The sequence below is a fragment of the Microcaecilia unicolor genome, chromosome 6 (assembly GCF_901765095.1).
Source record: "Microcaecilia unicolor chromosome 6, aMicUni1.1, whole genome shotgun sequence".
Classification (NCBI taxonomy): domain Eukaryota; kingdom Metazoa; phylum Chordata; class Amphibia; order Gymnophiona; family Siphonopidae; genus Microcaecilia; species Microcaecilia unicolor.
Genome location: NC_044036.1, coordinates 172113734 through 172140047, shown reverse-complemented (window position 1 = coordinate 172140047; position 26314 = coordinate 172113734). Strand labels below are relative to the sequence as shown.

At 40.3% G+C, this 26314-nt stretch overlaps 1 protein-coding gene across 1 annotated transcript in view; it reads left to right on the top strand.

Annotated features, from left to right (window-relative positions):
• The window catches only part of IARS1 (isoleucyl-tRNA synthetase 1), a 451726-nt gene that overhangs the window by 95605 nt on the left and 329807 nt on the right, over window positions 1-26314 (top strand). Inside the window, exons 12-13 of the mRNA XM_030205292.1 lie at window positions 9492-9583; window positions 16889-16987. Coding sequence (XP_030061152.1) covers window positions 9492-9583; window positions 16889-16987 — 191 coding nt within the window. The remainder of the gene's footprint in view (window positions 1-9491; window positions 9584-16888; window positions 16988-26314) is intronic.

Here is a 26314-nt window from a genome sequence, read left to right as displayed (position 1 = left end):
TATATGAGAGCACCTGGCAGTATTTTGAAGAGGAAGAACGTAACTTTGCAGCTCCATAAAGTAAGATTTCCCATGGGGTAAATATTTCCCCATAGGCCCTTCTGAAGTCTGTGGAAAGAACAGCTAAACTAGGCTCTAGATTATTTTATGTATTCTTGCCCATCTGTAAGCTTTAGTATTTTAATATTGCTGGAATATTCTTGAGAATAAGGAAAATAAATGTAGCAGAAATCATGAAATGAAATGAGTTAATGGATTTTGCCAGCTTTTGTTAGTCTGTAATAATAGAGGAGTTTTTTTTTTTAATTGTAAAGGCTGGAGGTGAAGGTTAGATGCTGAAAGCTATAAATTTAATTTCTTCCTAAATGTATTCAGTTTGCTGAACAATCTGTTCTTGTCCACCTTCTTATTATTTTCCTGCAGTGAGCACTTTGAGCTTACTCACTATTCAGATATTTTTTTTAAATGTATGATACATTATTCATTTATTCACGCGCCTTCTATGAACTCATAACATTTTGGAATTGGAACACAGCACTTTTATTAGTTGCTAGTAGAATGTGTATGGTTTTTAAAAAATAAGTTTTCACGTTGTTTTGCTTCTGAAAAGCAAGAAAATAGAGACTTTGTAATGGAAGGGACATAAATTGAGTATTTTAGTAAAGTAGATGAAAAGCCATTAAAGATGCTAGTAGAACTTGATTATAACATAGATAGCCTATTTGGAAACATGAGTCAATTGCCTTGAACACATTTTTAGTTAGAGCTGGTGACAAAGTCTCCATTTACTGCATATGAGACCATTGTAAGAGGCAGTTGGTAAGTGAGCTGTAAGATTTTCATCAGGTTTTATTTGGATGGAAGATTTATTTATATAAATTTGTCAGCTCTCTCGTAGTGCTTGCTTTTAACTGCGGAATACTAGTGGATATAACGATACCTGTTACACCTGATACCATTAGTTCAGTGAACTTCAGCACTTTGATAATTCTATTTTGCTTGACTGGCACTTTAGGACAGAGATACTACTACTACTTATTTCTATAGCGCTACTAGACGTACGCAGCGCTGTACACTTGAACATGAAGAGACAGTCCCTGCTCGACAGAGCTTACAATCTAATTAGGACAGACAAACAGGACAAACAAAAACACTTTCCTTTTTATTTTCTATTAATTGCCTTACTAGTTTTGAAAGACAGATGCCTTTGTCATAGAGTGTGTACATAAGACGTTGCAATACTGGGTTCAGTATTTTTGTTAGCTGTGCAGTTGAACAGCCTGATTTCACTTTATTTTGATGTTATGTAGTGATACAGTGTGCTGAAATAAACACACAAGCTACATTTATTTCTGTTTTGAATGTTGATGTTCTTTTGTAATGAGTATACTCACAGCTTTAGTGCTGTTTTTATTTTCCAATATTTTTGTTTGTATTGTGTTACTTTGCAGATTCAATTTTTATTTTATTTGCACCTGAAGGCTTGCCTGATAGGTATTGTCTCTCTTTAAATCTGCTTAGCTTCTTAGCTGATATTTCTTAGACAAATATTATTGTCTTTTTGTTGTTGTAGGTTTTGTATTGTGTTATTGGCAGGAGGTGGCACAGGGATTATCTTCACATTGCATTTATTCTTCCCTTTTCTGAATTGACTGGGGCTTGCAGGCTGGGACAAGGCCCCCCCCCCCCCCCCCCCCATATGCGGAAGAATTTTGGTTATTTACTGGCATTCTCTGTACTCTTGAGTGGGATGTTGGTTAAACTGATTTCATGGAATGTCAATGCAGTAACTTCCCCGATTGAGAGAGAGCTCTTAATCATCACAGGGTGGATTTGGCTTTCTTACAAGAGACCCATTTGTCTCAATTAGAGCATGAGAAGTTTAAAAATGGTGGGTGGGTGACATAATACAAGCCCCAGCAGTATATCTTAAGGCTGGAGTAATATATGATCCGGAGAGGTCTAAATGTTATTCCTCAGGTCTGGACAGATTCTACAGATAGATATGTCATAGATAAAGTTATTTTGGAACATAAGATGTTAATCATGTGTAATGTATATTCCCCCAATATTTTTGATAAGTTTTTTTCGTTCTGTTACAAATGTTTTATTTACCTAGCAGAACCTTCTAATCCTCACGGGAGGGGATTTTAATATAGTTTATGACCAAACATAGATAATTACCATTTCATTATCAATTCAGTTTTAAAAAATCTTTCTCTTGCATGGAGGAGTAGCTTAGTGGTTAGAGGTTCAAATCACATTGCTGCTCCTTGTGATCTTGTGCAAGACACTTAACCCTCCATTGCCTCAGATACAGAATAAGATTGTGAGCCCTCCAGGGACAGATAAGTACCTAGTGTACCTGAACGTAACTTCACCTTGAGCTATTACTGAAAAATGTGTGAGCAAATCTAAATAAATAAATATCTTAAATTTATTATATAAACTCAACGCCACTTATTTAATTATCTGATGGGCCCCCTGCCAATATGTGACTTCATCAGAGTGTGGCCCTCAACTTCTAGTTCAGGCTATTCTGCAGTGCGTCTTCATTAATAGTTACTGATGAGGAAGCAGACAAACCCTGGATTGAGTGGTCCATGTGAAAAAAGTTGCCATTGAGGTCTAGAAAATTGTCATGTGGTATTCTGATGTGATAAATATTTTGAGTGTTGAGTGATATATGATGTATATTTGAATGATCCCCACTATTAAATTGATTAAGTTGGACTTGTGAATTTGACCAACCATAGATAAATCACATCTAGAGAATGTTACATCCTGGCAAAGAGGGATTATATGTATCTTGTCGATCTTGCATTGATTATTGTTGATTTCAAGGGAATTTTTCTCTGGTATTAGCACAGCTGAAATTGGCCCCTATAGTGTCTCTGATCATACCATGCTGTGGATCACGATAGAAGTTAGAGTTGCGGCACAGAGATCACAGAGATCTTTCGAATGGAAATTCCCTTCTCAGCTGTATTGAGATCAGGGTTTTTGGGATTTTATGCTTAAAAAAATGGTCTGAGTACAAAACCCACAACATAGATCATCAGGATAGCCCCATTTTATTTTGGAAAGCAACTAAGATAGTTTTAAGAGGAGACATCATAGCTTAGATTGTCTGCTGTATGTTTCGCATCCCGCATCTCAGCATAAGGCTACTTTATTAGCCCATCAGACAGTGCTCAATGGTGCCAGCTCATACGTTAGTCGCTCGTGTAGTATAAGTATTGGCTATCTCTACATGGTAATAAGAATGGCAGATTGATAGTCAAACTGTTTAAAGGGCCAACTACAATTTTGCAATTGGATGATGGCAGGGGCCTGTTGGTGACAACTGATAAAAAGGTGAATGATGTTTATAAAATATTATCAATGTATTTATGCTCGACCTCTTGAGATCATGCTAAGTAGTGAAACTTACTTGGCGAGCATGTCTTTGCTTCATTTATTGAAGGCAGATAGGAATAAGTTTAATGCTTCAATTTCTGCAGATGAGGTGACTCTTGCCATCCATCAAAGTGGCCTCCTTAAGGCACCAGGCCCCTTATGGGCTTCAGGTCGAGTTTTGTAAACTTTTACAGCCTGCTATAACGCCCACCCTGACTTATTTATTTTATTTGTGACAAAAGGTGAATTAACATATTCGCTTCAATTGGCTCAAATTATAGTCCTTTTGAAATCTGGGAAGGATACTGTGCAACCTGCTCCTTATCATTCTGTATCATTCTTAAATGTGGAAGTGAAAACATTTTGGCTAACCATTTGGTTCAGATTCTACCATTCCTGGAAGCCAATCCTCAAGTAGGTTTCGTCAGAGGGCAGACAGCAACCAAAAATATGAGGACAATAATAACCTGTTTGGAGATGCCTTTGCTATTAGTTTTGATGCAGAGAAGGCCTTTGACTGTGTGTCTTGGGACTTGCTGTTTGGAATGCTCAAGAGATATTGATTTGAAGGTTTTTTTTTTTTTTTTTTTTTTTTGAGGTCATACAGACACCATATACTTGGCTTCTCAGGCCATGCTTTGGGTCAGTGGGATACTTTCCCAACCATTTTCCATACAGAGAGGAACTGTCAGGGGTGTCCTTTATCTCAACTCCTTTTTGTTTTGACCCTCGATCATCTAAGTAGGGAAATTACTACTAGCTACTACTAATAATTTCTATAGCACTACTAGATGTACGCAACACTGTACACATTATATGCAGGTACTCTGTCCCTAGAGGGCTCATGATCTTTTTTTTTTTGTACCTGGGTCAATGGAGGATTAACCTGCTTATAATCGAACGAGAAAAACGCCCAAGTTCCGACCTAAATCGGGAGATGGACGTTTATCTCACAAAACCGAATAAAGCGGTATAATCGAAAGCCGATTTTTGGACGTTTTCAACTGCACTCCGTCGTGGATGCGGACAAAGTTGATGGGGGCGTGTCAGAGGTGTGGCGAAGGCGGAACTGGGGCGTGGTTATCTGCCGAACAAAGATGGGCGCATTTCACTGATAATGGGAAAAAAGTATGCGTTTTTAGCTAGAATTTAGGACACTTTTCCTGGACCCTGTTTTTTCACGAATAAGGCCCCAAAAAGTGCCCTAAATGACCAGATGACCACTGGAGGGATTCGGGGATGACCTCCCCTGACTCCCCCAGTGGTCACTAACCCCCTCCCACCACAAAAAAATGATGTTTCACAAATTTTTATTTTCACCCTCAAATGTCATACCCAGCTCCCTGGCAGCAGTATGCAGGTCACTGGAGGAGTTGTTAGGGGGTGCAGTGGACTTCAGGCAGGTGGACCCAGGCCCATCCCCCCTACCTGTTACAATTGTGCTGCTTAATGCTTATTAGTCGTCCAACCCCCCCAAACCCATTGTACCCACATGTGGGTGCCCCCCTTCACCCCTTAGGGCTATAGTAATGGTGTAGACTTGTGGGCAGTGGGTTTTGAGGGGGATTTGGGGGGCTCAACACACAAGGGAAGGGTGCTATGCACCTGGGAGCTCTTTTACCTTTTTTTTTGGTTTTGTAAAAGTGCCCCCTAGGGTGCCCGGTTGATGTCCTGGCATGTGAGGGGGACCAGTACACTACGAATCCTGGCCCCTCCCACGAATAAATGTCTTGGATTTATTCGTTTTTGAGCTGGGCGCTTTCATTTTCCATTATCGCTGAAAAACAAAAACGCCCAGCTCACACATTGTTGAATAAAACATGGGCGTCTATTTTTTTCGAAAATATGGTTCGGTCCGCCCCTTCACGGACCCGTTCTCGGAGATAAACGCCCATGGAGATAGGCGTTTTCGTTCAATTATGCCCCTCTAAGTCACTTGCCCAAGGTCACAAGGAGCAGCAATGAGAATCGAACCCAGGTGCCAGGATCAAAGCCTGCTGCATTAACCGTTAGGTAACCCTGCTGCACTAACCCATTAGCTAATAAGCTCCAAACAGCCCAAAATACAGCAGCCAGACTCCTATTTGGAAAAACGAAATACGAAAGTTCCAAACCCCTAAGAGAAAAACTACACTGGATCCCACTTAAAGAACGTATTACTTTCAAAATCTGCACTTTGATTCACAAAATCATTTACGGAGAGGCCCCGGTCTACATGTCAGACCTCATAGACTTACCACCCAGGAACACTAAAAGATCAGCATGCACATTCCTGAACCTCCACTACCCCAGTTGCAAAGGACTAAAATACAAATTAACATACGCATCCAGCTTCTCCTACATAAGCATGCAGCTATGGAATGCATTACCACTCACCGTGAAAAAAATACCTGACCTATCTAACTTTCGGAGATCACTGAAGACTAGCTTGTTCAACAAGGCATACCACAATGATCCATCCTAACTACCAGACAATGGAACTCAAGCCTGAACTGGATAAAACCTAACTCTCTATACTTGACTACCAAGGTCTACTCTACCACGAATGAACTTTAATGCAATACCACCCTATCTCTTATTCTGAATATGAACTCCTTATACTTGACTGCTAATCTACTATGTCAATCAAGTTCATTAATGTAATACCACTTGTATCTCTCACTCCAGAAATGGCGATCGCCATGACGGAACAATGTAAGCCACATTGAGCCTGCAAATAGGTGGGAAAATGTGGGATAAAAATGCAATAAATAAATAAAAGGGGTTTCACCTTGGTCAGCAAAAAAATTTAAGTAGCAGCTTTTGCTGATGACTGACATCAGTTAATTTACTGGATCCTCAGACCTCTGTGGCATCTTTAATGGAAACTTATGAGGAATATGGGAATTTCTCGGGCTTTAAACTTAATCTAACTAAATCTCGTTTTTTGTCTACTTCCCTAACACAGTCTGTAGGGGATCAGAGAGGTCTCTTTCCATTACAGTGGATGACTGTCATTTTGTTATTTGGGCATACAACTCACTCAGCATTATATAGAACTGATCCCTCAGTGTTCATGGACTTTACTAAGGACTGGTTTAATCTCACTTTATGGTAGAGTTTATTTAGTATGATTTTATTTCCCAAGTAGCTGTATACTGTGCAACGTTTACCATTACAGATTTTGAAGAAAAATGTTTTGCAACTGAATAAATTGCGTTCTAAATTTTGCTGGGCTGGAAAGAAACAGATATGTGGTGGGATTTGGTGAGCTCTTAGTGGCTTTGTGTGTCAGTGTTGTAAGACTATATCAAGTGAGGGAATCCATAACTGGTATCTGCAGTGCCAGTGTTCAATCACTAAGCCTTTCAATGTCATTTGTGCTCAAAGGAAAACAAAACATGTAGTCATCTTAAAGGCACTGGAAAATTTTAGTTGTTTAATTCCGTATACTTCTCATGAAAATAAATGAAAAACCTTTTCATGCTTCTCTTGAAATACTAAATAGAGATTAAGAATGGTTAGGAAAAGTGAACAACCTTACATAATTTTTAATGCTGCTTTATTAGGGTTTGTGACATCCATTAGATGATGCAATTTGAATTGCCTAGTTATCGGTAAGCTGGAATGTAAGCATATAAGGCTTGTCTTTCATTAGAGTGCAACTTGTTTGAAAGCTTTCAGATCATCCAAAAATGAAGTATTAAACTTCTACCAGTGATGGACAAGTTTTTATGGTGACAGTACATCAATAATGCATTGATAAATGAGCAAAACATTTCTTCCCAAGAAACATCTTTCGTAACCTGGTACAGTCAATGGTGCTAAGTCATCTAGACGACTGCAATGCACTATATGTTGGCTGTGAAGAGCAACTCATCAAGAAACTTCAAACAGCCCAAAACACAGCTTCCAGACTCATATTCGGTAAAACAAAATATGTAAGTGCCAAACCCCTAAGATAAAAGTTACACTAGCTTCCACTTAAAGAGTGTTCACGCTTTCCAAAAATACTAGGACTAGGGGGCATGCGATGAAACTACAGTGTAGTAAATTTAAAACAAATCGGAGAAAATTTTTCTTCACCCAACGCATAATTAAACTCTGGAATTTGTTGCCGGAGAACGTGGTGAAGGCAGTTAGCTTGACAGAGTTTAAAAAGGGGTTAGACGGTTTCCTAAAGGACAAGTCCATAAACCACTACTAAATGGACTTGGGGAAAAATCCACAATTCCAGGAATAACATGTATAGAATGTTTGTACGTTTGGGAAGCTTGCCAGGTGCCCTTGGCCTGGATTGGCCGCTGTCGTGGACAGGATGCTGGGCTCGATGGACCCTTGGTCTTTTCCCAGTGTGGCGTTACTTATGTACTTATGTAAGTTACGGTCTCTACTCTGGTTCACAAAATCATCCACGGAGATGCTCCGGCATATATGACAGACCTTATTGACTTGCCATCCAGAAATGCTAAAAGATCAGCATGCACATTCCTAAATCTTCAGTTCCCCAGTTGTAGAGGACTAAAATACAAACTAACACATGCATCTAGCTTCTCCTATATGAGCATGCAGCTGTGGAATGCATTGCCAATGGACCTGAAAATAATCTACAATCTAATTAACTTTTGCAAATCACTGAAGACCTATCTCTTCAACAAGGCATACCACAATGACCCATAATAGGAACTTAATACATCACCTCTTATTTGATATCCAAAATGTCTTCTCCCTATGCTTATTGCTTAGCTTTTGTAGATCATCTATATTCTCTGTAGTATACAAATGGCATCTATACTCTGAAATGACGTTCTATTTATCTGTTTAATCTACCAGGTCATCAATATTCTTTAGATAATGCCAATTGTCTCTTTTACTCTGTAATGGCAATCCATTATGTTGTTTATATAATCTATTACGTCATCCATGTTCTCTCTTTATTATCAACTGTACCTTTTTACTCTGGAGTGGCAAATGCCATGAAGGAACATTGTAAACCACATTGAGCCTGCAAATAGGTGGGAAAATGTGGGATACAAATGCAGCAAATAAAATAAATTTAAGTCATGAGCAGGGAAAGTACAGACTGGAGGCATTTTCACAATATAGTATTGGAAGAATGTGATCTATAGTGAACTAAACACATTTGATGTGGAATTAGAGCATGAACATTCTCACATTCTTTTTCTCCATTCACAGTAATCTCATGTACTGAGTATAGAACAGTGTATATATCTGTTTAAACTTTTTTTAAACTTTATTTTATATTTGATTTAGCAGTTTTCTCTTGCACATTTGAGCCTCCAGCTCAAGCAGAAACAGGTTTGCTATCCTGCCCCATAAGCAACTACACGGGGACTTACATATTTTTATGGATCTGCTCATTGTATCGACAGTCATAGTTTAGCGGTCATGTTCCAAGATTCCTTCAGGAACTTTGAATCCAGCCAACTGCTTTCATCTTTGAGCAATGATGTCCACAGCATTTATCACCTTGGGGAGTGGAACACTTGACTTGGAGCTGAAACTGGGTGTGTTCTGCATATGGCTTTACCCAGCACTGCCACAAAGCTACCTGTGCTGGCCCTGTTAGCACTTCAAAACCCCCCTATTTTTAAAAAAATTGATGACTATTTTTATCAGTTGGATGGTGCGTAACCATTTAGACTTGTGTTTAAGGTAATAAAAATAAACAAAATACAAGAAAATATGGTGATACTTTTTATTGGCCTGAGTTAAAACATTTTTTTGGCTAACTTTTGAAGGCTAGAGCCACCTTCAGGTCAGGAGAACATTTAAAGAATTATGCAAACTTTTATGCTTAGTTACCAAAATGAAAGGCATAACTTTTTGCTTTCTTTAAGGATGGACATTTAGGTGAAGGAAGCTATAATAGAATAATTATCCAAATATTTGCTGATGTAACTAGTGTTTTGCCTTCTTTGTATCCAGCTAAAATTAGCATTATAAACATTACAATATTCTGCATAAAAATGGAATATATTTAACAAGTTGGCAAGTCAGTCAACTGCAATAATTCTAATGAGTTTCAGTTAAAACCAGGATAATGAGATGTTCTCGAAATAGTATTAATCAGATACACTTTGTATCTTTAGGATGCAGACAAGAACATTATCAAACTACTGAAGGAACGAGGGCGACTTGTGCACGCTAGTACTGTGAAGCACAATTATCCTTTCTGTTGGAGGTAAGAAAACATGAGGACTGATAAGTCTATGGAGGAGGACAGGAACAAATGTTTTTTTTATAAACAGCTTTCTGAGGTCACACTCCTAAACTAAATTAATTATCCACTATTACTGTGCTGCAGATCAGAATGGAATGTTAAGACTTATTATTTTAATGCTGTCTTTAAAAAAGAACGCAAGATGGAATTTTAGCAGACTGCTGGCTGGGGAGATTGTGAAGTCCTCTTGCATGATAGAATTTCTGTCTTGATGCTCTGAAATTTTGAGGTATGGTCTGTTAAATCTTCTAATGTCTGGCTTTTGTTTAGATGCTTTTCATCATTCCTATTTATAGTTTTGGCAGAAACACTACAGAATAAATTTCTGTTCTATCAGTGCAGCAATTATTCATAGTTACCATATGTAAATGAGAGAGAGAGAGAGTTCCTGTCCTAGTCCATAATCCATACTTTTGAAACTGGAAAAATAAGCCTCCAGAGATATTGCCAAGTTGTTTTTGGGGCTGGAGAAAATGACTTGACCATTCAGAAGTGTGCATTAGCATAATGTGATATCTGCTTGCTCAGCACTTGCTGAAATACACTGACTTGATTTAAAAGGATGGTTCTGATACTGGCCAGAAAATGCTGAGAATGTGCTTTTAAATGTCTTGTATACATTTTCTCAGTTGGACTACTGCAATGGCCTATATATAGTGTGGTAAGGAAACTCTTAGGTAGGCTGCAGGTTTTATAGAACACAGTTATAAGAAAGGTTATAAATGTCCAGAATGGACTTTGGCTTCTCTATTAATTTAAGGTTTGCATGCTAGCCATGATGAAATAGAAGATTATCATTTCAGGCATTGAAGGGACATGGTCCTACATACCTTAGAGCAGTGAATCCCAAACCCGTCCCGGGGAAATCCCAGCTGGTCAGGTTTTCAAGATGTCCACAGTGACTATTCATGAGATTGATTTGCATTCACTCTTCTATTGGTATGCAAATTTATTTCATGATTATTTATTGTGGATATCCTGAAAACCTTACTGGCTGGGGTTCCCGCAGAACAGGTTTGGGAACCCCTGCCTTAAAGAGTAACTTTGATACTATGTTCTTAAGTTGGGTATTACAATCTTCTTTCATCATTGCTCCTTATACCTATAGTTAGAAAAGCTTGTCATTTTTGTTCAAAATAGATCTTCAGTCATAGATCCAGCTTGATATAACAGCCTTCCAGAAGCCAAAAGAGCTAGTTTTTCTTCTGGAAAAAGTAAAATTTTAGCTGTTTCGAGGTAGATTGACAAGAATTTTATAGTGAAAAGCTGGTTTGAGAGGTGGTTTTTAGGGTATATAAGAGATACAGTGATCAGGGAGTTGGAAGTAAGCTATGAAGCAGTTTTATATGTTTCTTGGTTTATATTGTATTAGTTTTATTATTTTAAATAGTAAGGTCACCGAAAGCAGTGTATATGAATATTTTGGTTTAAAGGAATGCCATTTATAAATTATTCCTAGATGAAATCAATATGTAAAAAAGGTTCTGCCTGAGAATCATGTCTTAAAGTATATCTAGTGCATTCCAATCAGATAAGGATATAGGTGAAATATAATGCCAGAGTTTGGTGGTTCCTCCATCCCCAGACCAGTTTGTAATATCACAATGTTACCTGTATATTGATATGCATGGCAGCCTACTACAAAGGTAATATTTTGTTATCTGAACTACTGTGTTGTAAAGTAGGTTCAGATTGTTCATGGACAAGCAGGATGAATGACATATGGTGTAGACATCTGATGATGCCAAGAATGAAATGTTAACCTAGCTTGAGCTAGAACAGCCTCAAAGGCTTTTCTTATTTATTTTATTTTAGTATTTAGCTCATGCCTTTCCAAGGCGAGTCACATGTAGGTACAGTAGGTATATCCCTGTCCCCAGAAGGTTTACAATCTAAGTTTGTACCTGCTGCTGTAGTCACTAGGCTACTTTTTCACACCACTTCTTCTCGTGCTCATCTGCCCTTCTTGTGCTCAGCTGCCCTGCATAGCCATCCACCTTATTCAGTCGTCTTCTGCAGAAGTTAACATAGTAGATGACAGATAAAGACCTGAGCAGTCCATCCAATGTGCCCAACAATCACACTTGTCAATTCTTGATTAAACCAACAATGGATGTGGTATAAAATACTTGATCTTGGTCTTTGTTTGCTATTTCTGAGACATACACTTGTAAAAGTCCACCCAACACTGTCCTTGCGTTCCAACTACTGGTTGTGTATCTTATGCCACTGGGGAGTGCAGTCAGATGACTGTGTTCTCTGAAAACAGCAGTTTACCAGTCAACACAAGTCAGTCTCAGTTGACAACAAACATACAACTATTTCTGAATTTTCTTGAAAGATCAAGACTTGTTTACTTATTGTACCCAGCTTAAAATAATGGAGCTCTGAATAGAGAAGAACGTTTCCAAAATGAGGTAGAAGAGTAAATGATTGATGACCTGCTGCCTTTAGAAAAACCCGTTACAGATAAGCCAACTTTATTGCTCTAAAAATTGCAGATTTACCAAGTCATATAAGTTGAATTAATTAGATAAAACATCTTCAACAAAAACTAACACCAAACTGATTGCTAATTGGTAGGAAATGTCTTCTGGAGAAACCCCTTTTTTGCTTTGCATTATTATTTTATTTTATGAGCACTTTTCAAAGGCATTTCTGTGCATTTAACAAGTTTTTTATATGCAGAATTGGTTTTAAGAAAAACAAAACAAAAAAAACTAACAAAAACAAAAACGTACCCAATATATACGTACCTAACATGTCCGTACTGAGGCAGTGCTCCTGGGGATAGGATTTGGGCGGAGAGTTGCACGCACATGCAGTCATCCAAGTTTACAAAAATCATATAAAAAGACATTTAAAAGTGAAGTTACTCACCTGTAACAGTGTTCTCCAAGGACAGCAGAACAAGGATTATCACAAGTGGGTGATATCTACCGACGGAGCCTCTCGTGAACACCACCCAACACTCCAACAACCCCCTGGCATGCCCTCCTGCCTTCCCAAGTTGCGTAGGACTCACAGTTGAATAAAAATGCATAAGAATGCAACTCCTAAGGGAGGTGGGAGGGTTTGCAAGAAGCCTTGTCCTGCTGTCCTTGGAGAACACTTGCTACAAGTGAGTTACTTCCTTTTCTCCAAGGACAAGCAGGACATAGGATGTATTCTCATGTCAGGTATTCTTTGTTTTGGTTGTGAGGGTCCTTCTGCATTATTATTATTTTTTATACCTTGTAGTCACAGGCCTGAGGATTTGTTCTGTCAAATTTTTCTGATTGCATTTGTCCCTTGGATGAGAAAAATGGCACACTTTTTACAGCTCTTACATTTTTTTTTTTGCATGCAGGGCACTATTTAAAATGTTGATAACTGACCACTGTGGGAAATTCATATGCTGCCTAGGACTAGAATGTGAGAACCCAAGTTGTTTAATTTGTTATAAAATGTCTTCTGGGTCCATAGACCATTCTGAAGCATCGGCATCAAAACTGTTGAAACACTCGGAGAACTTTGGAGTTAGTATGTTTTGCATGGATATATCCAAAGGCATCCAAAATGTCAAAGTCTAGTGTGAGGGAAGAGCTATCAAGCAACATTTTCTGATCTTGATGCTTTTATACTGGTAGTCTTGTGGTATCTTCCATTGGCAATGATGATGATGATGTGGAAGTCCATCTTCGTAGGAAGCTCAGCCAGATGTTTGGCAGCAGTACTCTGTAGAAGCTGTAAATGTCTTAGATAACCTAGAATATAAAGAATTGCAATAATCCGTTTTGTCATTGGATGGTGAATTAACATGCGATATCTTTCTTTCTTAAAGTATACATTTGCCTTTTTATTTTTTCAGTGCTTCTATCTCCTAAAACACTATTGTAAATCTCAGGGACAGACATTTCAAAGGCCTGAATAAAAGAGAAAGCTGTCATCACCTTCTTAAAGCATAGTATGTCAGTTTCCTATAGAGCTATCAGAGCAATATTGGGCCCGTAATTGTAGATCTGTTATGGGAGATAAAGAGGTGTACTGAGATACTGTCATATTTGGCGACAACTATTACACCCTATATTCCCTAAGAGCTCTCTATTGGAGAATGACATGGGGACAAAGTTTGTCCCAGCGGGCTCTCTCCATTCCTGCCCCTGTGGTCCCTCTCTCCGCCCCATCCCCACAGGCACTGTTCTCATCTGCAGAAGCCTCGAACACGTATGATTTTATATTTAAATCTTTTTATTAAAATATAAAGAGGAGCACTGTTCTCATCTGCAGAAGCCTCGAACATGTATGATTTTATATTTGTCTGTTTATTAAAATATAAAGAGGAACAATATTCTATGCAACTGTTGTTTATAAATCACAAATAGAAAACAACAATGAGCACCTATAATAAACTCCCCTCCCCACACCCTTCCACCCCCAACAATAACTTCTACTACCCCAAGGAACCCTAATCCACCCTGTTAAAAGTACAGGGAGTATGAAATACAACCCACTCTGTATGCTCTCATGGGGGAGTTAACTCAGTTTATATTTTAAAACGGGAACAGCAGAAAACAAGTTTAAACATTATAATGAAGGACTAACTATACTAAGGATTCAAAATATCTCTACAGTCATCAGGTACATTATCAGATTTGTTGAAGCTATCCTGGGGAGGCTGCTTAGAAGCACAGGAAAAAGACAGTAGGAAAGATAAGATTCCTGAATCAGGCTGCTTCGCAGAAACACGGACCGTTTCAGGTCTGACTAATAAAATACTGAGTTGATGCCTCTAACTTTGAAGGCTCCTTGTACTTTTTTGGTTTTTCTCTTTCGGGTGTGCTATGAATTCCCTCTGCTACAGTTTCTTCAAATTGGTTTATCCACATCTTGCCTTAACTCTATAGCTCAATTCTAGCTTAGGGAGACCCAGCAGGCTACAATGTGTAAATCAAACTACTGCTGATACTTGTACCAACATCAGTAATTCAGAAATTATCATAATGCCCAAACTATGTATTGAATCTTTAGAAGTCCGCGGCAGGTGGTGGAGATAACTGTAATGGAATTTTAAAATACATGTGATAAACACACAGGAATCCTGTTTAGAAGGAATCGATCCAAAGAAGCTTAGTGGAAACTAGGTGGCAACACTGGTAATTGGGAAGCATAGCCAGCGCTAGGCGGACTTCTACAGTCTGTGTCCTGATCGTGGCCTGGATAGATATGGATGGGCTTGACTGGAGCTTTTCAAGGACTTCGATGACATCTTCAGAAGTTATAGAACAAGGACAGTGCCGGACAGACATCTACAGTCTATGCCTTGAAAATGGAATGAACAAATCAAGATCAGGTATACACATGCTGGATCACCTCATACCTTTATGAAATGAGTTTATCTACTCGGGTAGACTAGATGGACTGTACAGGTCTTTCTTTTTTCTGCAGTCATCTATTATGCTGCTATGTAAGAAAAACTTGCCATGGAGACAAAAACTCATAGTTTTTCAGGTACATCAGAATCCGAAAGCCTCTAAGGGAATCTGTATGACCGTTAGATCATGAAGGAGCAAAAGGGGCACTTGGGGAGGACAAGGCCATAGCAGAGAGATTGAATTCTTTGCTTCAGTCTTTATGGAAGATGATGTAAGAGCTCTACCTGTACCAGAAATGGTTTTCAAGGGTGACAATGTGGAGGAAATCGTGGTGAACCTGGAGGATGTACTGAGCCAAATTGACAAGTTAGTGATAAATCAGTTGAACTGCATTCAATTCTGGTTGCCATATCTCAAAAAACATACAGCAGAATTAGAAAAGGTTCAAAGAAGAGCGGCAAGAATGATAGACTCTTCACATGATGAAAGGCTAAAGAGGTTAGGGCTCTTCAGCTATGAAAAGAGATGACTGGGGGGTGGGGGGTGGGATATGATTGAGGTCTATAAAATCCTGAGTGGTGTAGAACTGGTAGAAGTGAATTGATTTTTCACTCTTTCCAAAAGTACAAAGACCAGGGGACACTCAATGAAATTACATGGAAATACTTTAAAAACAAACAGGGGGAAATATTTTTTCATTCAAAGAATAGTTAAGTTCTGGAACTCGCTTCCAGAGGATGTGGTAATAGCGGTTAGCACATCTGGGTTTAAAAAAGGTTTGGACAAGTTCCTGGAGGAAAAGTCCATAGTCATTTATTGAGATGGACATGAGGGAAGCCACTGCTTGCTCCAGGATTGGTAGCATAGAATGTTGCTACTAATTGGGTTTCTGCCAGGTACTTGTGACCTGGATTGGCCACTGTTGGAAGCAGGATACTGGACTAGATGGGCCATTGGTCTGACCCAGTATGGCTGTTTTATAATACCACAAAAAGCACTACTTAAAACTGAAAAAAATTAGTGGTGTACCTAATTTCAAAGTCAACATAAACCTGCAATATAGATAAAACTAAACGCTTGTAATGAAAACAAAATCAAGGCCTATAAATACTATGGACTAAGATGGTATTGTCAACGTAATTAACTTGCCAAAGTTAATGTAAGTGCCATAATTAAAAACAGGGCTGCCCATCCCAACTCTTACCCCCTTGCTTTGTAGTTCTACATTCTTTGTCATCTTCCTCCTTTCTGTGGAAATTGTTGCTTTTTGCCCATACTTAGAAAATGATTTTAAGCTCCTACCACAATCCCTGATTCAAAATTGTTTGGATTACAGTAATGCTGTTTTTATAGAAATTGGTTACAATTCAGAATATAGCTGCAAAATTTCCATGCCATGTTTGCAGATATGACCATGTCACTCTGTTACTGGAATTCCACAATTAGCTTTCTCTTCTGTTCAAAATTAAGGGCATAGCTTTATAGATCCATAAAGTCTAGCTAGTCTCTTATCCCCTTCACATCACCTCATGTCTCAGGTCTGATTCTAACCTTCTAGTTATCCCACACCCAAAGAGAATATGATTGAAATTTGCCTATCAGGTTGCCTTCAATTACCAAGGACCACCATTCTGTAACTTCTTTTTCCCTGTTGACATTAAAACTTTGTAAAGGCAATAGTATGAATCTGAAATGTATGAAGGTAGGATGAGTGATGTTATCCCTATTGTTTTCTACTGTATGCTTATTTTTCTATCATATGCTCTAATTTTGCATCTGTTTTCTAGTGCTGTCTGGGCAATAACAGTGTTCCTTCTGTTAAACTTATATATATATAGTCCATGTTGAGCTTTACTTTTAATGCAAGATGTTAGCATAAATCCAAATGGTTTGTGTTTATCTTGTTTTTCAGGTCAGATACTCCTCTGATTTACAAAGCTGTGCCCAGTTGGTTTGTGCGAGTAGAACACATGGTGGACAAACTTCTGGAGAACAACAGTCAATGCTATTGGTATTTCTTTTTTCAAAAATAGCTTTTCATCTGCATCTCTGCTGCTGTTAAGTTCTTTCTGGCAGTTCATTAGTAAAGAACCCTGTTAGAGAAGAACTTTTAATGACAACTTAGTTTAGTTAAGTTATTTTGTAGTGAATCTATTTAAAAGTAGAAATGCCATTAACTGAGCCCTGTATTTGATGCTTTGTAGTGGAAAAAATGTTAATTATAAAAATACCCTGTTACTGAACATTTTAACAGGTTGCCTAGATTTGGAGGCCAAGTAGGCACTTTTAGCAAACCTATTTGATAAACACAGGTGCTTGTGTGTCTTCATAAAATACCCACATAAAACCAGCCAAAATTATGACAACAGTGTGGCCATATACATTTACACCTGCTTGGGAGCAGGTGTAAAATGTAGGTGGCTGAATTATGTGTATACTTTGTGACTTTCCCCCCCAGACATACCTGCACCCAGGTTGCATACAAGTTTGCACTTGCCATTATACATGGATGGGAGATATTTTGTGTGCATATATTGGTGCATACATGCTAAAAAATCTGTTATAAAATTGCTTCAAAATGGTTAGAAGCATAGAATCATGACGGCAGATAAGGGCCAAATGGCCCATCCAGTCTGCCCATCCTCAGTAACCACTAACTCCTCCTTTTCCTAAGAGATTCCATGTGCCTGTCCCATTCTTTCTTAAATTCTGACAGTCCTTGTCTCTACGACCTACACTAGGAGTCCATTCCATGCATCCACCACTCTTTCTGGTCAAGAGTTAATTTTGAGGAACCTAAGGAGCCCTTTTAATAAGCTGTGTTAAGCCCTAACACGGGCTTAATGTAGAAAAAAATGGCCTAACTCAGGATGTCCTAAAGCATTCTGCTTTAGCTTTCCCATTTATGCACGCTAAGCATCTGGTATTTATTTATTTTTTTATTTTTTATGGAGGGGGGCATGTTGGAGAAGCCTTGGATTGTATTGGGATCTAAAAAGAGACGTTTTTACATTTCAAGTATACACCCAAGAGAAGTCATATACACGCAGAGGTATCTTGTCTTGTCTACCATCAATAGTCTGTATAACCCACTGAGGTTTGTGGCTCCAGTCACCATTCAAGGAAACTCCCTACTGAGGGAGCTTTATCAAAGTTCTGATGAGTTGGATGTTCCACTACCACCAGAAATGTGACAAGAATGGGAGAAATGGAAAGATTCTCTTAAGACTCTTGACCAACTGCACATCCCATGCACTTACATCTCTACAGCACTCAATACTGCCTGTTACAAAGAGATTGCGTCTTCACTTTGTCAACCAGTTGAAGAAAGAGTGAACAATCACCAAAGTGCCATGGAGGATACATAACTATAGATCATCAGTGAGAAGTTGGCACCACCTGGGAGCTTTGACACAAAACTTTCCTGGAAGACAAAGAACATCTTCAGCAGAGCCATGTCTGTTCCAGTGATCCACACCACAAGAGATGAGGACATGGAGGACCAATGTGCACTCCAGAGACTCAAAGACTTTTCTATCTCTTTTGAGTTGTTGTTTGTATTGTCCATCTTTTGTTTCAACTCCTGTGAGACCGCAAGAGAAGTCACAAGAGCAACAGTGAACTGGAGATGAGCAAGAAGTTACCAAGTTTAAGACTGTGATAACAATGGACTTTGAGGGTGTGATGGGTAATGGTGGGGGACTGGGAGTTTTACATAGGGAAGGGCTGAGTGCTCTGAAGAGACCACGAATACTTAGAATTTTGCAGAGTAATATAGTATGGGGGGATTGGGGAGGGGTTGTTGGGGGTTTGGTTCTGTAGTTGGGGGAATATTAGTTCATGATTTTCCTGGCTGTATATTGTAACTGATCTTTGTATTGCTTTTATAAAAATTCAATAAAAATTTAATGTTACAAAAAAAAAAGTGGATTTTGTTGTATTGACAAGTTGAGAAGTTAAATAGTGATATCTACAATACTAGGTGGGGAGTGTGCTGCCCCCATATGCATGGAACATTGCATTGCCTGTAAGAGTTTATAGTGCTTGCACCTTTAACAGATGAAAGTGTACACTTGGACTACAAATTTATGCAATTTTGTAGTTCTCTCTGATGGACTCCTTCAGAGCATGTGTATACAGTGGTGGAAATAAGTATTTGATCCCTTGCTGATTTTGTAAGTTTGCCCACTGACAAAGACATGAGCAGCCCATAATTGAAGGGTAGGTTATTGGTAACAGTGAGAGATAGCACATCACAAATTAAATCCGGAAAATCACATTGTGGAAAGTATATGAATTTATTTGCATTCTGCAGAGGGAAATAAGTATTTGATACCCCACCAACCAGTAAGAGATCTGGCCCCTACAGACCAGGTAGATGCTCCAAATCAACTCGTTACCTGCATGACAGACAGCTGTCGGCAATGGTCACCTGTATGAAAGACACCTGTCCACAGACTCAGTGAATCAGTCAGACTCTAACCTCTACAAAATGGCCAAGAGCAAGGAGCTGTCTAAGGATGTCAGGGACAAGATCATACACCTGCACAAGGCTGGAATGGGCTACAAAACCATCAGTAAGACGCTGGGCGAGAAGGAGACAACTGTTGGTGCCATAGTAAGAAAATGGAAGAAGTACAAAATGACTGTCAATCGACAAAGATCTGGGGCTCCACGCAAACTCTCACCTCGTGGGGTATCCTTGATCATGAGGAAGGTTAGAAATCAGCCTACAACTACAAGGGGGGAACTTGTCAATGATCTCAAGGCAGCTGGGACCACTGTCACCACGAAAACCATTGGTAACACATTACGACATAACGGATTGCAATCCTGCAGTGCCCGCAAGGTCCCCCTGCTCCGGAAGGCACATGTGACGGCCCGTCTGAAGTTTGCCAGTGAACACCTGGATGATGCCGAGAGTGATTGGGAGAAGGTGCTGTGGTCAGATGAGACAAAAATTGAGCTCTTTGGCATGAACTCAACTCGCCGTGTTTGGAGGAAGAGAAATGCTGCCTATGACCCAAAGAACACCGTCCCCACTGTCAAGCATGGAGGTGGAAATGTTATGTTTTGGGGGTGTTTCTCTGCTAAGGGCACAGGACTACTTCACCGCATCAATGGGAGAATGGATGGGGCCATGTACCGTACAATTCTGAGTGACAACCTCCTTCCCTCCGCCAGGGCCTTAAAAATGGGTCGTGGCTGGGTCTTCCAGCACGACAATGACCCAAAACATACAGCCAAGGCAACAAAGGAGTGGCTCAGGAAGAAGCACATTAGGGTCATGGAGTGGCCTAGCCAGTCACCAGACCTTAATCCCATTGAAAACTTATGGAGGGAGCTGAAGCTGCGAGTTGCCAAGCGACAGCCCAGAACTCTTAATGATTTAGAGATGATCTGCAAAGAGGAGTGGACCAAAATTCCTCCTGACATGTGTGCAAACCTCATCATCAACTACAGAAGACGTCTGACCGCTGTGCTTGCCAACAAGGGTTTTGCCACCAAGTATTAGGTCTTGTTTGCCAAAGGGATTAAATACTTATTTCCCTCTGCAGAATGCAAATAAATTCATATACTTTCCACAATGTGATTTTCCGGATTTAATTTGTGATGTGCTATCTCTCACTGTTACTAATAACCTACCCTTCAATTATGGGCTGCTCATGTCTTTGTCAGTGGGCAAACTTACAAAATCAGCAAGGGATCAAATACTTATTTCCACCACTGTAACTCCCTGTGGTTTATGGGAGGCTTCCTATTGGCTGCTTGTCTTCTAGCATGCTGGGCTTGTTCTGCTCCTCTCCCCTTTCCTTTTCTTGGCTCGCTGTCCTAGAACATGGCAGGAACAGCCCTCTGACTTAGGAAGTTGTACATGCCTCCAAAATCACTGTAATTCCATCGTCTTTTTACCGGTTACTGTTTACCCTCTACAGTTTACCTTTACAACCTCTACATCTATCACCCACTACCTGCTATTGTTGTTCAGCATTATCTCCCAGTTCCCCTAAGTGCAGGGCATGCTGGTTGAGAGTGGTAGCAGAAGCTACACTACCGGTCAAGCAACAGTCTGTAAGTTATTTTCTCCTTGTTCAAGTTACTACAGTAAAGAAGATTTGCTTAAGAACTGAGACTGCATCTGGTTGATGTGGTTTTCTTACAGTATTGGATTTAAACTGCATGCTAATCATTCTGAGAGTGAAGTAGCAGAACAGTGATACAAGGCTTGCCTAAGACTTGACACATCAAAAGGAAGTAAAAGAACCAATAAGTGAACAGACTTTTTTGAATAGTATGGATGCAGTACTCAACTTTCAGAACACTAAATAGTATCATTTACGGAGAGAAAATGGTTCTTTCCTTGTGTTCAGATCAGGAATGTAAAAAGAGAGCAATTTTGCAGGAATAAGCACTTTTTAAAATAGCTTTTCTAACCTTTGGTTCCACATGCCTGCTTTCCTAACTCTTAATAGGAAAATATGTTCATACAGCATGTTGTAAATTGTGATAAATTAGAATACAAACGTCATTAGATGAACAAGTAACTCTGAATGTTCAAATAAATTAGATACTAAGAGAGTGGGAATAGAATTAATGTTTTATTTCAGCAGTGCGGATTAACTAGTTGAACTACTAGACCTGTAAAATGTACTTGTAGATTTTCTTCAGCAGTAATTAGCAAGAAATGTAGAGCAGGCAAGAGGGTTGCTTCTCAGCGTGACTGCATATACTTAACCTATATAGCAGCAATCCAGGTTAGTCTTTATTTTTTTTTTTATATTGTTTTTGAAGACAGCAGAGTTTGAACTCATTAATGTAAATCCAACATAGTCGAGGATGCTATCAGTTTCTAAATGGTGTTCTTGGGGCAGTCTGATACTGCCAAGTCCAGCATTTATAAAACGGCTTTTTTTTTTTTTTTTTTACTTTAAATTTTATTGAAAAGTTTGAATAGCTTAACAACACTTAACCAGTAATATAATGCTCAAATACAAACAATATAAGACATAGGTCACCCTCCAATTCTATTACAGAATCTCACTAGCTAAATCCCCTCCCTCTATCCCAATTCCATCCCTATTATAGTTCCCCCCTTCCCCCATTAGTACTTCCCCCCTTCCAATCCCAACTCCACCCTCCCGGATATCCCCCCCCCTCTCTTATTACCCTACTAATTATAACATTCAAACTGCATCTAATATTCGATCCAGATGATAAATTGGCTCTCTTATGTAATTGGAGATTGTATTTATAATATTTTTGGAAATCTGTCTCTGATACTTCTGGGGATTTGGTTGAGCCCTTTAGTTGTGGTCTGTGAAAGGTAGGCAGAGGTAAGTTTTGAGTCCGCTAGAGACAGAGAAAATAAAGTTTAGGTACCTGTATGTAATGTTTAAACCGCTTTGGTTGTACCAGAGAAAAGGCGGTGTATCAAGAATCCAACAAGAGCTTCAGGGTCATAAGTACATAAGCATCACCATACTGGGACAGACCAAAGGTCTATTAAGCCCAGTATCCTGTTTCCAAAAGTGGCTACTCCAGGCAAGATCCCAAACAAGTAAAATGTATTTTGTTGCTTATCCTAAGTTCATCTTAATGTTTTATGGATTTTTCTTTTAGGAACTTGTCCAAAGCGTATCCAAAACCCTGCTAAACTGATTCCAGAGTTTAACATTGAGTGAAGAAAAATGTTCTCATATTTGTTTCAAATTTTCTACTTGGGAACTTTTTTTGTGCCCCCTAATCCTTGTATTATCTGAAAGAGTAAACAAGTAATTTATGTGTACTCCACTCAGTATTTTATAGACCTCTATCATATGTCCCCTCAGTCATCTCTTCTCCAACCTGAAGAGCCTCACAGGGAAGTCATCCATCCCCTTTATCATTTTTGGTCAACCTTCTCTGTACCTTTTATAGGTATGCTTTATCTTTTTTTGAGATGCAGTAACCAGATTTGCACACAGATTTGGGGTGCAGTTGCACCTTGGAGTGATACAAAAGCATTATAATATTCTCAGTTTTGTTTTCCATGCCTTTCCTAATAATTCCTAATATTCTGTTTGTTTTCTTAGCTGCTGCTGAACACTGAACAGAAACTTTCAATGTATCATGAGTTGACCTAAATCCTTTTCCTAGGTGGTGACTTATCACATGGAACCTTGCATTATGTAGCTATAGTTTTGGTTCCTCTTCCAATCTGCATCGCTTTGCACTTGCTCACATAAAATGTCATCTGCCATTTGTATGTCTGGTCTCCCAGTTTTGTAAGGTCCTTTTGTAATTTAACAACTTTGTGTTGTCAGCGAACTTGATCACCTCACTCGTTATCCCTGTTTCCAGATCATTAATATGTAAAAAAGCAGCAGTCCTAGGGTAGATCCCTTTCTCCTTTGAGAATATTGATCATTTATATTGTCTTTTTTTCCTCTTTCTACTAGTTCTGAATCACAATAGCAAATCAAAAGAAAAAAAGCAGATCAAAAAAGACAAAAAAATAGAACAGGAGGGTAACAGAAGAAGTGGTTTATTACAAGTTACCCGACGTGGCCACATTTCGCCCTCAGGCTGCGTCAGGGGTAAAAAAACTAATAGGGGTAAAAAGCAAAGTGAACCCCTAAAAGTAGTCCTACAACCACCTTACATAAGTGCTTCCCAAGCTTACTCAGCAAACTTCACAATGCTGTGTTGACTGGTAGCATCGGGTAACTTGTAATAAACCACTTCTTCTGTTACCCTCCTGTTCTATTTTTTTGTCTTTTTTGATCTGCTTTTTTTCTTTTGATTTGCCATTTCTGTGGCAGATCTTTGCCTTTTTTTTGTTTCTGTCTGAATCACAATAGGACACTGTTTCCTATTCCATGACTTTTTAATTTTCTCAAGAATTGTTCATGAGGTACTTTGTCAAATGCCATTTGAATATCCAGTTACACAATATCAACTAGCTCACCTTTATTCACATGCTTGTTTAAAGAAGTATAGTAGATTAGTAAAGGTAAAATTATGTATAATCATACCTGATAATTTTCTTTCCATTAATCATAGCTGATCAATCCATAGACTGGTGGGTTGTGTCCATCTACCAGCAGGTGGAGATAGAGAGCAAACTTTTGCCTCCCTATATGTGGTCATGTGCTGCCGGAAACTCCTCAGTATGTCGATATCAAAGCTCCATCCGCAGGACTCAGCACTTAGAGAATTACACCCACGAAGGGACACTCTGCCCAGCTCACCACCGCCGAAACGGGGGAGGGGAATTAACCCAGCTCATCCCCACACAAGTGGGGGAGGGGAATCCGTCCAGCTCATCCCCGCGGAGCGGGGGAGGGACACCACACCCGCCGATGCGGGGGGATCTGGCTTATCCTGCAACCGCAACCGCGGGAGGAGCTGACTGACCCTAACACCGCCGAAGCGGGAGGGGTACAAAGCTGCCCTACAGCCGCACGAAGCGGGAGGGAGTGCCGGCAGAATTTTAAGTCTCAATCCAGCCCCGTAAAACGGAGGGGAGAGGAATGCAGCAGCTCACTGTAACACAAACTCGTCTTAACTCTTGAAGAATCCAAGTGAAAAAACTTGAACACGAAGTCTTTCTGAAGTAACTGAAGACTAAACTGGAACCTGAAATGCAACCAGAATAAAAACAGTACAGATATCTGGGAGGGGCTATGGATTGATCAGCTATGATTAATGGAAAGAAAATTATCAGGTATGATTATACATAATTTTACCTTCCATATCATCAAGCTGATCAATCCATAGACTGGTGGGATGTACCGAAGCAGTACTCACCCAGGGCGGGACATAGAAATCCCTGACCTCAACACTGAAGCTCCAAACCGGGCCTCCGCCCGTGCAGCCACAGTCAAACGGTAATGCTTGGAGAATGTATGAGCCGAAGCCCAAGTTGCCGCCTTGCATATCTCTTCCAAGGAGACGGATCCGGCCTCTGCCATCGAGGCCGCCTGAGCTCTCGTGGAGTGAGCCTTCAGCTGGATAGGCGGCACCTTCCCCGCGGCCACATAAGCCGCTGCAATGGCTTCCTTGACCCATCTTGCCACTGTAGGCTTAGCAGCCTGCAGACCCTTACGAGGACCTGCAAACAGGACAAACAGATGATCCGATTTCCGGAAATCATTGGTCACTTCCAAGTATCTGGTGATGACTCGTCTCACATCCAGATATTTAAGAGCAGAGTACTCCTCTGGGTAGTCCTCCCTACGAAAGGAAGGGAGACAGAGCTGCTGATTCACATGGAATCGAGAAACAATCTTGGGCAGGAAGGAAGGCACTGTGCGAATAGTCACTCCTGCCTCAGTGAACTGCAGAAAAGGCTCTCGACAAGAGAGCGCCTGGAGCTCGGAAACTCTTCTGGCTGAAGTGATAGCCACCAAAAAGACTGCTTTCAACGTCAGGTCTTTCAGAGATGCCCTCGACAAGGGTTCCAAAGGCGGCTTCTGCAATGCTCTTAGCACCAGGTTGAGATTCCACGCAGGCACCACTGAGTGCAGAGGAGAGCGCAGGTGATTAACTCCCTTGAGAAAGCGCACCACATCTGGCTGCGAAGCCAGGGAAACACCCTTCAGGCGGCCCCTGAAGCAAGCCAGAGCCGCTACCTGGACTTTAAGGGAACTGAGCGACAGGCCTTTCTCCAGACCTTCTTGCAGGAACGCCAACACTGAAGAAATTGGAGCAGTGAAGGGAGAAAGTGAGCCTGCTTCACACCATGCTGCAAAGATACGCCAAACCCTGGCGTAAGCAGTAGAAGTAGAGCGCTTCCTCGCTCTCAGCATAGTGGCGATGACCTTGTCTGAGAAGCCCTTCTTCCTCAGACGCTGCCGCTCAATAGCCAGGCCGTAAGACCAAAGGGAGAGGGATCCTCCATCACCACGGGACCCTGATGTAACAGGCCCTGCTCCACTGACAGCCGCAGAGGATCGTCGACTGAGAGCCTGAACAAGTCCGCATACCAGGGACGTCTGGGCCAATCCGGACCCACCAGGATTACCCTGCCGGGATGCTTTGCCACCCGGTCTAGCACCCTGCCCAACATGGGCCAGGGCGGGAACACATAGAGGAGCTCTTGTGTCGGCCACTGTTGGAGAAGAGCATCTACTCCCAGGGATCGAGGGTCCCGTCCTCTGCTGAAAAAGCGCGGCACTTGGCCATTGGCCGATGACGCCATCAGATCTAGGCTCGGCTGGCCCCAGCGCTTCGTGATGTCCAAGAACGCCTGAGCAGATAGTTGCCACTCTCCGGGCTCCAAGGTATGGCGACTGAGAAAGTCCGCCTTGACATTCATGACTCCGGCAATGTGGGCCGCTGAAAGCTGCTCCAGGTT